Source organism: Emys orbicularis, chromosome 12 (assembly GCF_028017835.1).
Source record: "Emys orbicularis isolate rEmyOrb1 chromosome 12, rEmyOrb1.hap1, whole genome shotgun sequence".
Classification (NCBI taxonomy): domain Eukaryota; kingdom Metazoa; phylum Chordata; order Testudines; family Emydidae; genus Emys; species Emys orbicularis.
Genome location: NC_088694.1, coordinates 31,381,902 through 31,398,131, shown reverse-complemented (window position 1 = coordinate 31,398,131; position 16,230 = coordinate 31,381,902). Strand labels below are relative to the sequence as shown.

Genomic DNA, 16,230 nt, shown 5'->3' with positions numbered 1-16,230 from the left:
TGACCTAATGCTGTAATGTAGACCAGGCCCCAGAGTCCCAGCCTCTCTGAACCCATCACCAACAGAACAGCCATCAGCTCTAAGGCCATTTTGAAGCAACATGATCTTGGTCTTGTGGCACATGGTAACCGACAGCCCCCATACAGTCAGTCTGCTCCTTTTTGCCCATGTGCTCCAGCTGCAATATTCCAGCCCTTGCCCTAGTCAGGCTTCTGTGTGTTGACTGTCTCAACTATCAGCTCATTGCTAGTGGTTGAGAAACAACCAAAGTTGATGGCCCTAGATTGATTAAGGCTTCAAAGCCATCAGAACATTCAACTAGGTGCCATGTCTTGAATAGTAAACTGATGTTCTAGCCCATCATGAAGGTTACACTATGAAATGAAGGTCATAATGAAGGTTACAATCCAAGATGGAAGCTGCAATACAAAATGGTGTTCACAATTTTAGACAGACACACACTGTCAGAGAGGGGACATTTAATGGAGAAATTCTCCTGTAGATACCTCCCCTCCTATTTGTTATCTCATAACACTTCTGTGACAGCTACACCAGTTGCTTCTCTAGGCATGGTATTCATGGATTTTCACTTTCTTCAAGGCAGTTTAGCAACTGGAAACAATCAGCAGTAACCAGCATCCTGTGTCCAGACAGAGCTTTGCAGACCAGGTTGGGAATTCTACAGTATTTCCATGGTGCTTATTACTGTAGTGTCAGAGCACTAATATTGATGCTAGAGAGACAAGGTGGGTGAGGTAATATCGTTTATTGGACCAACTTCTGCTGGTGAGAGACACAAAGCTTCTGAGCTTCTGTGTAAGCTCAAAAGCTTGTCTCTCACCAACAGAAGTTGGTCCAATAAAAGATATTACCTCACCCACCCAGTCTCTCTAGTATCCTGGGACCAACACGGTTACAACACTGCATACAATATTGATTGGGTCATTCCCACGTACTGGCAAGGACCAAGTCTACTGAGTCATTGCAAAATATAGCATGATGCTACAGGATTGTGAAAAAGCCATTCCTCTCTCAATTGCTCAGCTTACACTTGCTTTATCCTTGTGGTATCACCATTGCAGTAGTTCTCCAGGCACCATATAGTCTTGTAGCCTAAATAGGACTTTCTAGTATAAAAACAAGCAGTTAGGAAAAAACAACTTTCAAGCTACCTTTATACACCCTAAAACAATAAGGACACATTCATTTCCCTCTTCTGCGGATCACCTTTAGTACTGCCCTGCAGATTTAAGACTTCTCACCTGCAGGTAACAACCTTTAAATTCAAATAAAAACAAACAAATCCTATACATTTCTTCTGGATTAAAATATTGTATCAATTTCAGCCAAGCATGAATCAAAATTTCTCCTTTACCTACTATCCAAAAATACAAAACACCTACACAAAATGAAAAATAAACCTTATTGGCTAAATAATAGTACTCTAAATCTAGTGTAGTCAAAAGCCACTGTTAGAAGCAGAAGCCTCCAATTTTATTTCTGCACAGACACAATCAGAAAGACCTAACTAAACAGAACAGCTTTCACTGTGTAACTTATGACAGCTGTTGAGTCAATATAGAAGCTTCCAAGAACACTGCCCAAAAGTCTGTTTAGCAGTCAGTAAACTTCACTATTTTTGTTGCACTTTACAAGGACATTAACTTAAACCCAGTCAATTTCAAAATAGTTTCAGGTACTTCACTTGCCTGAGTCCTGCTGCCAGAATCTATGGTTTTACAATTACACAGTTTTATTTTTAAGAATACTTTTCTCTCTCCTGTTGCTGTGTAAGAGAACCACACAAACTAAAGGTGAAAATTACAATCCAGGAGCAAAAATGAAACTGGCCGTACACAGTGTAATACATGCACAAAATTCATAACAAAATGAAAGCCATTTTTTATTGTCTAATCTTTCAGTTATAGGAAACTCGGGCATCAGTTGCAAGAGAAATGGGTACAATTTTTCAGACAAGAGTGTGATTTTTTAAGTTTATTGTGTTTCTTTAACTTAAGACGTCCAGGATGCATTCACAAAAATCAGAGTAATTACACACTCATGCCTGGTGTACACACCAAGTTGTACCAATACAGGTGTGATTTTAATACTTAGTTAAATCAGTGCAAATTTGAATGTAGACACTTTTATTAGCTTAAAACTGGGATTACATTGATTTAAAATTGAGCCTGTAAATTTACAGATTTAAACTGATACAAAAGTCCACACATAAAAATTGAATTGGTTTAGTTAAACGAGGTGTGGACAGAGGCAAAACTAAGTCGACTTAGATTGTTATAACTTTGTAGTTTAGACAAGCGCTAGCATCCCAGCATCTCCCCCCAGTGGATATCCTGCCACTGTGGAGTAGCAGCAATCATCATGGGCCTGATGAGAGTTCAAAGGAAGACATCACCTGATCCACTGTCAGTTTTCATATCTTTCCTTTCCTCTTCTGAACGTTACCACCACAGCACTGTAATCAGGAGGCTGAGCCACAGGGCTTACCCCATGGACACAGCAATCAGCCACTTACTCTCATGCTGTCTACACTGACTGGAGAATGGCTCCCATAATCACATCCTGGGTGTAGCAGTACAGGTAACTGCTAACAACTGCCTACTGGAAAGTGCAGTAGAACAAGGACAGGATTAGCTGCTTCCCTCAGCCACTAGGGAAAACACAACAAAACAGTCTGCAGGGAGCTGTGTGGGGTGGAGCAGGTAGAGCACAAGAGATATCAACAACACTAAGGCCATGTCTACACTGGCAGTTTTTTCACCAAACCACTTGGGGCAGTAGCATCGACAGAGAGAGCAATGCACCGTGGGTAGCAATGCACAGCTCTCCACCTTCTGCTGCTAGGTCTTGTGGAAAGGCAAAGCGGATCACAGCTCATCATGGGTCCAGGCTCAATGTCCCATGAGGCATTTTTTTCCATTCCAGCATTCCATGTGCTTCCATCTTCAGTTTGCGGCATTTTTCAATGTCCCTTTGTTTTCTGCTCATCCTGCCATCTGTGTCTGAAAGAATGGATCCCGCACTGCTCTCCAATGCTCTGCTAGCTGTCAGTAGCACATTGTGAATGGCAGTGCAGTTAATTGTGAAGTTCCAAACTCAATAGGATTCACAGTTGCCTCACGTGCTGCCTGACATCAAAAGGAGCAACATTAGATTACTTTTGGCATTCACCGAACAGCTGAACATGGTGGACTGTCGCTTTTGGGCTCAGGAAACGCACTGAGTGGTGGGATCGCATTGTTATGCGGGTCTGAGATGAGGAGCAGTAGCTGCACAACTTTCGGATGAGGAAAGCCACCTTCCTGGAACTGTATGCTGACCTCGCCCCAGCCCTGTGGCATAGGGACACCTAAATGAGAGCTGCCCTCTTGGTGGAGAAGTGCATGGCAATTGCAGCGTGGAAGCTGGCGACTCCGAACTGCTACCGATCGGTCACAAATCAGTTTGGAGTCGGGAAGTCAACCGTTGGGGCTGCGTTAACACAAGTGTGCAGAGCCATTAATCACATCCTGCTGCGAAGGTCCGTGACTTTTGGCAATGTGCGTGAAATAGTGGATGGCTTTGCAGCAATGCGTTTCCCTAACTGTGGCTGGGCGATAGATGGCATGCATATTCCAATCTTGGCACCGGACAATCTTGCAATGGAATACATCAATAGGAAGGAGTACTTCTCCATGGTGTTGCAGGCACTTGTGGATTACTGCAGGCGTTTTTCACTGAAATCAATGCGGGGTGGTCCGGAAAGGTGCATCATGCATGTATGTTTAGGAACACCAGTCTGGGGCTTTCTTTCCAGACCAGAAGATTACAGTAGGGGATTTTGAAATGCCCATAGTGATCCTGGAAGACCTGGTGTACCCCCTAATGCCATGGCTCACGAAGCCTTACACGGGAAACACAGATAGCAGTAAAGAGCGGTTCAACAATAGGCTGAGCAGGTGCAGAATGACCCTGGAATGTGTGTTTGGCATTTAAAGGCATGCTGGCGATGCCTTTATGGCAGGTTAGACCTCGATGAGGATAATATTCCCATTGTCATAGCTGTGTGTTGCACACTACACAATATTTGTGAAAGAAAGGGTGAAAACTTTGCTCAGAGGTGGACTGCTGAGGCAGAACACTTGGCTGCAGCTTTCGAGCAGCCCGATACCAAGGCTATTAGAGGGGCACAAAGGGGGGGGGGGCAATTTGAAACAGGGAGGCTTTGAAGCAACACTTTGAAGATGAGAAACAGTAATGTATGTTGCTATGCTCTGGACTACAATATTTAATGAAATGGAGTTTTGCAAGGAAGCACTCGTAATTTTTGTGGCCTAGGATTCAATGTAAGCAAGTGATTTAACTGCTTGTTAATTTGTTGCTGCCATCTGCTATCACAATTTGCAAGAAATAAAGAGTTCTTATCATTCAAAAAAAATTTGCTTTTATTGCACACACACACACACAATTGCTGGGGGGGGGGGGGGGCAGGGAGAGAAGGTACCAGGGCAATTTTGACTTTCAGAGCTGTGTGTAAGTCCAGCTATCATTTGAAAAGGTGTCCGTGGGGGTGGAGTGAACGGGAAAGCAAGAAGTCCCAGACAGCAGAAAGGAACTCTCACGTGGAATTTGGGGAGGGCATGGGAAAGAGTTTTGAATGTGCTGAAAAGGAGGGCGGGTATGCATGCATCTGCTCAGCCTGGAGGGTTATAAGGGACTGTATCATCTCAGTTTGCCTCTCCATAACTTTAATCATCCTCTCAGTTGCGTCCCTAGCATAGGCCTCACTTTCTTTTCTGTCCTGCCTTTCAATTTCCCTCCTCTGTCTGCGTACCCTGTTTTCTGCACCTGAGTATTGCATCACCTCCCGGAACATGTCTTCCTTGCTCGATCTTGGGTGCTCTCTTATCCGGTGGAGGCACTCCGCCAGTGTGTAGGGAGTGCCTTTGAAGGCCACATCTGAAGAAGCACAAGGAACAGTACACAGAAGTATGATTGTTAAGTACGTGCACAGCATTGAAACAGTACAGTAAAATACACCTCTAGTAACATACCAATCTCTTTCTCACTGATCTTTGACAAGCACACATGCTGGCGAACACCCCAAGCTTGGTGAGTTTACCCCAGGGCGCGGGATATTGTACACTGGGAGAAAATCAATATGAAAAGATCGCGGTGCAGTGGACTAGGGACAATAATCTAAATTTTCCCACCCTTTTCACAGGCAGGGGTCATTGTAGCAGATCTCATTCCTGAGGGTAAGTAGGGAAGCAAGGATGCATCTACTACACACTTGCGGCTTCCACACTTGTGCTGCTTTGGTCCCTGCGCAAGTGATTGCAGAATGGTGCGGGAAAGTTTCCTTCAATGGGGGAAAAGGAACAAAGCAGCTCTGCCAAGGAACATTCCGGAGAGGATTGGCAAGTACCTCCAGGAAAGTTTCCTAGAGATCTCTCTGGAGGATTCCTGTGAAATCTCGGTGTGCATCAACACCCTGCTCCACCATACTGCTTAGCTGCACAAGGAAATGTCCAGCACACAGAAACACAGTTACTGTTGTACATTTCTATGCCTGCAACCCACCCCTGCACTTCATAAACCAAAACCACTTACTAGGGGGTCTCCTCTCCTGCTTCTTGCTCTGCCGAGACTGGCTAGACACCTCCAGAGTGGAGAACAGCTCCTGACTGGACACACCACCGGGCGACCCCACCGTGGACTCCACATCATCGTCTGCCTCCACCTCTTCGTCAATGACTTCGTCCTCTGGGTTAGGTCCACTTTCTGCTGGCTCCAGCCCCGCCGAAGTATCGATGGGGCTCTTTGCGGTGGAGGTGGGGTTGCCGCCAAGGATAGCGTCCAACTCTTTATAAAAATGGCAGGTCTGGGGCGCAGCTCCAGAGCAACGGTTTGCCTCCCTCGCCTTCTGGTACACATGCCTCAGCTCCTTGATCTTTGCTCTGCACTGCAGCGTGTCCCAATCATAGTCCTTTTCGCACAAGCTTTGAGAAATCTGCCTGTAGGCATTGAAATTCCTACAGCTGGGGCACAAATGGGACTGCACAGCCTCCTCTCCCCAAATACTGAGCAAATCCAGCAGCTGCACATTGATCCAAGTGGGAGAGCGTTTGCTGCATGGAGCCGCCATGGTCAGCTGGGAAGATGTGATGTGAGCTCTCCACACCACAGAAATAGAAAGTGGAATTTCAAAAATTCCCATGGCTTTAAAGGAGGAGGCATGGACAGTTGCCTACCTGGCTTCAGGGCAGCGGAGTTGAAACTGCTGACCAGAGTGGTCAGGATGGGCATTGTGGGACACTTCTGGAGGCCAATTAAAGTGATAAAATCAAGCGTGGTATCTACATTGGCACTTCAGCGACAAAACTTTTGCATAAAAAGCCCTATGACTTTTGTTGCCGAAAGTGACATTGCAGTGTGTACACCTCCACTGTTTCATCGCCAAAAGCTGCCTTTTGGTGAAAAAAAACTCTGCAGCATAGATAAGGCCTCAATTTGGAAGGATGGTAGAACTATTTCCAAGCAGACTAACTCAATCCCTCCTGTCCCCAGACTTCCATGGCAGTGAGAATGCTGAGGCCAAGGGACAGCCTACCTGGTCACTGCCAAGGCAGAAATAATGCAGTATTATTTTCTGTAAAGCCTCAAGTCCGAAGATCACTCCAGATTCTATTTGACCTCAGATACACAAATGTGTGCCCACAAGTGAAAGAAAGCTGAAGCCAGCCAGTACACATCAGAGTGCAGAATGTAAAGAAGGAAGCAACAGCTTGGGAAAGAGGAGATTGTCCATGGCACTTGCCTGAGAACAGTTAGAAGTCTATGCCTTGGATCAGACCCTGCTAAATTTCATATTCTGAATCTGTTTAATTATTGTGGAGAAGCATCCTCAGTCTGGATGTATACATGTGTACAATCAGGTTACTGAAAAATTAAACACCGTATTTATAGGCAATCTTAGCTGTCTAATGATAACACCTAAGCTAAGGAACACAAGTCTGCAATCTACAGAATCCCAGTGTAAACACAGAACAGCACTTTCAAAGTGTCAGGATGAGTGCCAGATGACAAAAGTTTCCTATTTCTGTCTGACTCAGCATGTACTTGACAATTGCTTCAAATGGTGCTACATCAATCACTAAAGTCAAACTTCAGGTTTCAGAGTAGCAGCCGTGTTAGTCTGTATCCGCAAAATGTACTCCTGTTTTTTAAAGTCAAACTGTATATTGAAGGTACATTATGAATGATCAATTGTACCTCATTATTAAAGTTCCAACTACTTTTTTAAACTCCGATTTTAAGGCTTGTGGGGACCATTATGACCATCTACACTGGTGTCCGGAATAGCATGCACAGATCAGAGAATTTCACCCAATAATTCCTGCATCAGGCCCAAATTACGTTGTCCTCACTCAATGTCTGACAACTGCCCCAAATACTCTGATATCTCATTTGGAGTGGGACACAATGACACCCTTCTCCCGAAACTAGTCTCAGCCCTATGTGATCACATTCAGTCTTAGAATAAAGCTCTTTGGTATTATTTCAGTACTGATGCTGAGGCAATATTATCAATGTCAGTTAAAGTGTGATGATGAGACACCAATATTTATATTTAAAAACCAAACTAGTTCTGCTACCACAAAGTATAAAATTTCAGTATGAGTCATTTATGTGGGTTTATCCACTGAGATCGTTTGTCTGTAGAGCTTGAATAATCCAAAACTGGAGCCCAAGGACCAGTCATTTATTGAGAACATTGTACAGGTTTCCATTTGCTCATCTAGCTACAGCAAACATCTCTGGATAGCATTCCAGCTGCCAAATTAAAAACAGAGTCATCAAGATGAACCAAGGCCTCCATTATTGGAGTGTTCAATAATGCAGTTAGAACAGCAGCAGGATAAAACATCTTACCTTCCTCCTTCACTACAACAATTATGCTGGGCCAAGACAGCTGTTCTACAGACAGTCCTAATACATCCAGAGCTACTCCTCAATCCCAGGTATAGCATACACAGTACAAGCGATTCTCCAAAATATGTTGTTCTCATCATAATCTGGCAGCAGTGTAAACTCTGGTTATGGAAGGTTACAATGTCAGCACTGAATAAAGCTATAGAAATAGAGCTCACTAAATACTCAGCTTTTACTGTTTTAAAAAGAGACCGTGATAATCTAGGAGACAGCTATTATTTAAAGGGACACTGGATAACTAAAATTGAAAATTCACAGTGTTAGTTATTAAAGCTGAAAATGTTAACCATCTACTTGTAATCAATTTTATTGTGTACTTTTTGCACTTAACAGTGCAATTAAAACAGATGTATTATATTTTAGGTGTAGTCAATTTCATTTTCTGATTCTCATGCACTACCACATAGCTGCAAAGTTTTGATTGAAGATATAATGGGGGAATGTTTAAATCCAAAATGAATCATAGAATATCAGGGTTGGAAGGGACCTCAGGAGGTCATCTAGTCCAACCCCCTGCTCAAAGCAGGACCAATTCCCAACTAAATCATCCCAGCCAGGGCTTTGTCAAGCCGGGCCTTAAAAACCTCCAAAGAAGGAGACTCCACCACCTCCCTAGGTAACGCATTCCAGTGCTTCACCACCCTCCTAGTGAAATAGTGTTTCCTAATATCCAACCTAGACCTCCCCCACTGCAACTTGAGACCATTGCTCCTTGTTCTGTCATCTGCCACCATTGAGAACAGCTGAGCTCCATCCTCTTTGGAACCCCCCTTCAGGTAGTTGAAGGCTGCTATCAAATCCCCCCTCATTCTTCTCTTCTGCAGACTAAACAATCCCAGTTCCCTCAGCCTCTCCTCATAAGTCATGCGCTCCAGACCCCTAATCATTTTTGTTGCCCTCCGCTGGACTCTTTCCAATTTTTCCACATCCTTCTTGTAGTGTGGGGCCCAAAACTGGACACAGTACTCCAGATGAGGCCTCACCAATGTCGAATAAAGGGGAACGAGTCCCTCGATCTGCTGGCAATGCCCCTACTTATACAGCCCAAAATGCCGTTTGTGCTCTTGTTGCCAAGGCGGCTCTGTTGACTCATATCCAACTTCTCGTCCACTGTGACCCCTAGGTCCTTTTCTGCAGAACTGCTACCTAGCCATTCGGTCCCTAGTCTGTAGCTGTGCATGGGATTCTTCCGTCCTAGGTGCAGGACTCTGCACTTGTCCTTGTTGAACCTCATCAGGTTTCTTTTGGCCCAATCCTCTAATTTGTTTAGGTCCCTCTGTATCCGATCCCTACCCTCTAGTGTATCTACCACGCCTCCTAGTTTAGTGTCATCGGCAAACTTGCTGAGAGTGCAGTCCACACCATCCTCCAGATCATTAATAAAGATATTAAACAAAACCGGCCCCAGGACCGACCCTTGGGGCACTCCGCTTGAAACTGGCTGCCAACTAGACATGGAGCCATTGACCACTACCTGTTGAGCCCGACGATCTAGCCAGCTTTCTATCCACCTTACAGTCCATTCATCCAGCCCATACTTCTTTAACTTGGCAGCAAGAATACTGTGGGAGACCGTATCAAAAGCTTTGCTAAAGTCAAGGAATAACACATCCACTGCTTTCCCCTCATCCACAGAGCCAGTTATCTCATCATAGAAGACAATCAGGTTAGTCAGGCACGACTTCCCCTTGGTGAATCCATGCTGACTGTTCCTGATCACTTTCCTCTCCTCTAGGTGTTTCATAATTGATTCCTTGAGGCAGGCTGGCTAACCTAGTGAGGAGGGCTTTAAACTAGGTTCACCAGGGGAAGGAGACCAAAGCCCTGAGGTAAGTGGGGAAATGGGATCCTGGGAGGAAGCACAAGCAGGAGAGCGCAAGAGGGGAGGACTCCTGTCTCATACTGAGAAAGAGGGACGATCAATGAGTTATCTTAAGTGCCTATACACAAATGCAAGAAGCCTGGGAAACAAGCAGGGAGAACTGGAAGTCCTGGCACAGTCAGGGAACTATGATGCGATTGGAATAACAGAGACTTGGTGGGATAACTCACATGACTGGAGTACTATCATGGATGGATATAAACTGTTCAGGAAGGACAGGCAGGGCAGAAAAGGTGGGGGAGTTGCGTTGTATGTAAGAGAGGAGTATGACTGCCTGTCTCTTTTTAAAATAATTTTGTGAAAAATTCTAATATTCAGTTCTACTTTAAAAAAAAAACTAATTATGGGACCTATTTGACAGAGCCCCTTTAAATTCAAATGTACAGTTATGTTTTCCATCTAAAAAGATGACTAACATTAAATATGAGCTATTTAGAGCTCCACTGGAGGAGTTTTAAAGGTGACCTGTGAATAAAAAACATGAATAAAACAGCTTTTGTTAATAATGAAAAATGATCTCAGCTTACATGCAAAGTTCCATGAGGAATACAAATAGGGCTGTGTGACAAGTGTGGAGACCTAAGCTGTCAGTGTCAGCAGCATTTAAACTTTCCCAGCTCTTATGGTTGCAAAGATAGCCTTCTAAATGTGAACCAAGTGTAACTGATGTAATGTCATCTGCTTGAGTCTGCAGACAGCCAGCTCCAGTACCTCTGTTACTGCTCATAGGCAAGTTTTAAGGATGAACACTTATTTTGTTCCCAGTCTAGAGCTTCCTCCCGCTTCCCAACCCTGTACAGTGTAACCCATAACCTAGTTCACCAGAAAAGCTCAAGCCTCCCAATGACTCTATTGAAATCCCACTTTTTATTCTATTGAAATCCCATTTCAGCTGTTTGCTCAGTCACACTCCCATAGTCTCTGCCACCACTCCCTGCTGTGCCTGCCCTAGAAACAATCAAGTTCACAAATATCCGTGTGCTAAGCCCAGTACTTTATCACCCATCAGTCTCTCCTCATGAGCTGTGCACATTAGGACAAAACAAAACAAAAGCATGCAATTTGCACTCTCTTGGGTTTGGAGGACACCAGACTCCAACAGGGAGGAGGGCAGAGAGAGCCCTGAGGCAGTGGGGCCTTTAACTCCTAACTCAGTGAGGGAGAGAGTGCTGGATGTCTCTACAGGTCAGACAAAGGTCAAAAGGATGGCAGGGGGAACTGCCAATTCTTACACAATGGTAAGTTTCCCCCAGTATAATCCCCCATCCTCTCACACCCCACTGCAACCCAACTGTGCTTCCCAAACATGATTTCCCACCCTCCTCGCAGACCTTCCAAGGTACAATCCACACCAGTGAGGTGCTGCGTAACCACCTGCCCTGCAACCTGGGTGCCTTACAATGCTTTGCTTTTGTAGCTCTCCCCCAAGTTGCTCACAAACAGCCTGCCAACATATAAATCACTCCCCAAATATCTGTGTGCAGCCACAGCCAGGATCCAGAACCTCTGATCTCTGCAGCCTGCCAGCAAACACCAGCCACACCCTGGCTCCCATCAGCCTTGGTTACTATTTTCCCAACACACGCCCAATCCCAAATTTCCCCCCAAAACATGTATGTCCAGCTCTCTCCCGGACAGCCCAGATACATGAGGTCCATTGTCCCTCTAAGGGCACAACACACAACAGCTTACCACCTTAAATGGAGTTACCCAAACAGTTTAACTTATAAACACACTGGATTTGATTAAACAAGAAAACAAGTTTATTAACAAAAGAAAATAGGATTTTAAATGCATTTAAGTGTGGGCATTACAGTTAGAAATGGTTACAAAAAACCCAAACGCTTTCTGATGCTAAAACTTAACAAACTAGGCTTGATTTAAGGTAAAGTTCTTACCCATATGCGCCTGTCAGCATTACTGACCAGCCTTTTTGGTCAGGACCCCTCCCCCAAAGTCCAACAGTTGATTTTTTTGTTTTCTTAGATGCAGAAGGGGGGGAGGTCTTTTGGGGTGTTTGCCCCTCACCTTTATATCTCATTTCCCCCTTTGAAATGCAAGCTCTTGAGAGTTATTTCTAGGTAAAAGTTCTTTCCAGCTGAGGGCCAGCTGGCATGAAATCTCCTGGTGAAGAGTCTCAGGCTATTTTTTCACATTCCTGTTTGCCAAAATGCACACCTTCTTTGTCCCCTGCCTTTCCCCTTTCATTGTCTGAGGACTCCGTTTACCGTTTATATGTAAATTTGAGGTAAACACAAATCCCTTTAAGACCTGCTTGGCCTGTTTTGCCTAATTGTTGCTTCATGAGTTTAAACATACCCTACCAACACCACTTTAGACATAATTCATAACTTTACATATAATGATGCCAAACACATTTCACCATATTATTGACCAGTGAATTATGAGTTTTCCAATGATACCTTACAAGGTATACTTTGTGCAAAGTATATTACAGAAATGTGTTGGCCACTGGGTGAATACAGGGTGCATTCAGTCACACCCTCTCAAACCCCTTCTAGTCCACAGTAAGATGGGTCACTCTCCTACAGGCTTTGGGCTCCCTCCTCAACAAGGCCTAATCATACTGTGCTCTCAGACCTGCTGCTAACTTGAGTGGGGAGATATTGGACCAAGCAGTACAACCTAAGTCTCTTCCATGGCAATGCAACTTCCCAACCTGTGCCACAAGATCAACTGTCAGACCGCCTTTATTATTCATGTAACTGAACGCTTGAAACCTTCCTTAGAAGTGACAGTGTTGCACATGGGGTTGTCTGGTCCAAACAGTTGGGCTCTTACAGCACATAATTTATGAGAATGTTTAATATGGTCCCAGAAGCAGTTAATTTAACAACCACCATATTTTTGAATAACTCATTCTGCCTTACATTAATATCAGGTAAATGTAGACACAGAGCCAAATGAAGCTGCAAATGAGGAAAAAATTGTCACAACCAACTCCTCTCCCCACTCACTCCTAGACAAAACCTCACTGATTTAAGGAACAGCTTGTTTTCATCTCCCAAAAATTATTACATTTAGGCAGACTTTGCATACTCCTGATGTGCTGAATTCCTTCCTATCTTTATCAGAGGCTCTCAGCACAATATTTTAAAGCCATTTGATTTTTTTAAATTTGCAGCTGACCTTCAATGAAGTCAGAGCGATCAAGAAAAAAAAAATCAGTATATCAGTGACTACGGTTTATCTATGCTGTAGTTTTCCCCAGCACCATGAAGGCTTCCATAACAATAGCCTCCCATGGATGATTTCAATGAATAAATCATATCCATCTGTAAACTAGATGGAGAACACAGCCTTAAAATATACTTTTAAAAATGGGAATATAGAGATTATTTACTAAAAACATGGCATGAAAACCACTTAGGGGTGAGTAGGGGGAGGAGCTAAAAACATAATTCAGGCAGAACCTACCCTTTCATGTTTCTAGCCCTTCTGTTTGCAAAGAAACCCTTTGGAATGCGACACCAAGGCTGTGCTAAGTTTGCTGACAGACAGTGCCAATGCTTATTCCCCAGCAGCAGGAGAGTGAAACTAATGTGACAGTTGCATTACCGCTCAGTGTTCTGTCATGTCAATTTCATTCTGCTACCTGGGAAAACCTTGAGTAGCAACAGATGCAAGCACTGGAGCACACCCCAAAAAACAGAAGATGGGGAAGGTGTAGTAAAAATCAGCCCTCCCTAAACAATCAGGTCTGGCTAACATGGAGAAGACATCTGGCTTCTCTCCTTTTCAGCAAGGAGAGGTGGGGCACAGGCTTTACACAACATGAAGCCCAGGATCAGGCATAACATCCTGGTAGGAACTGGAGCAGCCTCCCCAATACAAGCAGCCAGAGACGAGACTGGACTTCTCAGACATTTGGGCCCTGGACCTCGCTTCTCGACTGTCTTCCCCCTTCCCTTTTTTCCCCCCCTTATCAGTCCCAGTTTGGCAGATTTCTGGCAGCCAAGGTTAAATATCACTCCTTCAAAGAGGAATTAGCAGTTTCCTACACTGCATTGCTTCTCTGGTTTAGGAAGCTAAAAAACTGGGAAAGAATCCTTTCTGCAAGTATCCAGTTACTTAACACAGGTGATGTGCAGAAGCCAACATTTCCAGTATCAGGTTACCAAATTTACAAGCTATTCCCCTATAGGAGTGGGGTCTTACGATTTTTATCTGAGCGCATTATTTACAACTCAAGCAGGGATAAAAGAACCCTATTACAACTTAATCCATTTCTAATGGAGATTTTCTGCTCACATTTGAAAATCCCAGGATCAGTGTTGATGGAGATGAAGGCCTGAGAACTGGAACACCAGAAGTTTGAAACCTTAGATCTTTTGGGAGCTGGAGTTAATTGGAAAAAAAAAATTGCCAAAAAGTCAACTAGCACCATTAAGAGGTCTGAAGAAATTCACCAGCAGCCCGTATTACAATCCATTTGCCTGAGCATGAGATAACTTTTGTTAAGGTATGAGGGTATGTCTATAACAGGGGTCGGCAATCTTTCAGAAATGGTGTGCCGAGTCCTCATTTATTCACTCTAATTTAAGGTTTTGCAGGCCAGTAATACATTTTAACTTTTTGAGAAGGTCTCTTTCAATAAGTCTATAATATATAACTAAACTATTGTTGTATGTAAAGTAAATAAGGTTTTTAAAATGTTTAAGAAGCTTAATTTAAAATTAAATTAAAATGCAGAGCCACCCCAGACCGGTGGCCAGGACCCGGGCAGTGTGAGTGCCGCTGAAAATCAGCTCGCATGCCGCCTTTGGCACCTGTGCCACATGTTGCCTACTCCTGGTCTATAGTTAAAATACTACAGCAGCAGCACCACCACTGTAGGTTAAAGGCTTCGTTTACACTAGCACTTTTGTTGGTCAGGATGTGAAAAAACACTCCCCTGACCGACATAAGCTTCACAGACAAAAGCACTGGAGTGGAGAACGCTATGTCGGAGGGAGACGCTGTCCCACCGACATAGCTACTACCACTCGTTGGGGGTGGTTTAATTATGCCAGCCGGAGAGCTCACTCCCATCAGCATAGAGCAGCTACGCAGGAGATCTTACCGCGGCGCAGTCACTGCTGTAAGGTCCCTAGTGTAGACACAACCTCAGTGTAAACGCTATGCCAAAGGAAGCGGTTCTCCCTACAGCATAGGTACCCACTTCCCCGAGAGGTGAAGAATTATTCTGTGGACCAACGCTGTCTACGCGGACGGTCTGGGCGATAGATTACCTCCCTCACACGCCTGCGACACAACTATACCAACGGGAGCTCCCAGCGCAGACTGGCCCTGAAACTACAGACGGGGTGGAGAGCTACCGCCCATCCCCTCCGCTTGCTCGGGTGCCCCGCTGCTCCCAGGGAGCCGCCAGGACTCCCATGGGTAGTTCCCCATTCGTTGCTCCCTTTCTCCTGAATCGCGTCCTGCCCTTCGGCCTCGCGCCGCCCGGGGAAGGGACCGTCCCTCCCTCGGTGCCCAGGGAGCGCCTGCCACGGACACCCCGCCGCCGGGACCACCCCAGCGCAGGCACGGACTGCAAGGCGCCGGGGCGCTCGCCCGGCGCGGACCCTGCTGCACAGCGGGCGGGGAGAGCCCAGAGCCCGCAGCGCCCACCCCGCCCGAGCTGCGGAGACCGGCGGTGCCGCCCCCCCAGTATCTGGGAAGGGGGCGCTCTGCGCCCGGGCCCGCGGGAGAGCCCCGCCCGGCTCTTACCGGGCTCGCAGGGGAAGAGGCAGCTCCGGCGCTGGCAACAGCATGTGTGAGTGCTGAGCGCGCCTGCGCACTGCACGCCAAAGCGCTCGGGGCTCCCGCACGTGCGCAGAGCCGTGGCAGGTCTCAGAACTACAAACAAGATGGCGGCGGCGCTGAGGGAAAAGGGAAATCGCACTGCGAACCGGGGGGCGGGGCTGCGTGGGCAGCGGCTCCTCTTCCCTCGACCCCCCGGGGGCTGGCTCCCTGCCCAGAGCAGGGCCGAGCTGGGGTCACGGCCTAGCAGGGCTAGTCCCGCTACGGGGCCCGGGTGGGCGCTGAGTTCCCCCCACCCCAGCTCGCTGTGGCGCTGGCAGGAAAGACTCCCTGGAACCTTGTCCTGGCTGCGGAGCAGACACTGAGTCTCCAGCCCATCGCGGCTAGGATGACCGGATGTCCCGTTTTTAAAGGGACAGTCCTGTTTTTTGGAACTTTTTCTTATCTAGGTGCCTATTACCCCCACCCGCTGTCCTGTTTTTTCACAGTTGCTATCTGGTCACCCTAATCGTGGCCGGGCGCCGCCATCCCCGCCTGGCTCCGAGCCCCTGGCCCATCACAGGCGCCGCCATCCCCACCTGGCTCCG

General features: G+C 45.9%; 1 protein-coding gene across 2 annotated transcripts in view; it reads right to left on the bottom strand.

Annotated features, from left to right (window-relative positions):
- NDRG3 (NDRG family member 3) overlaps positions 1–15,689 on the bottom strand; it is a 123,022-nt gene extending 107,333 nt beyond the window's left edge. The window contains exon 1 of one of the 2 annotated variants that reach the window (XM_065414965.1): positions 15,611–15,689. Coding sequence is in view for 1 of the 2 variants with exons in the window: in XM_065414964.1 (XP_065271036.1) it covers positions 15,611–15,654 (44 nt within the window). In the remaining variant the exon portion in view is untranslated. The remainder of the gene's footprint in view (positions 1–15,610) is intronic. The other variant, XM_065414964.1, reaches the window with a different exon arrangement.
- Between the last annotated feature and the right edge of the window lie 541 nt (positions 15,690–16,230).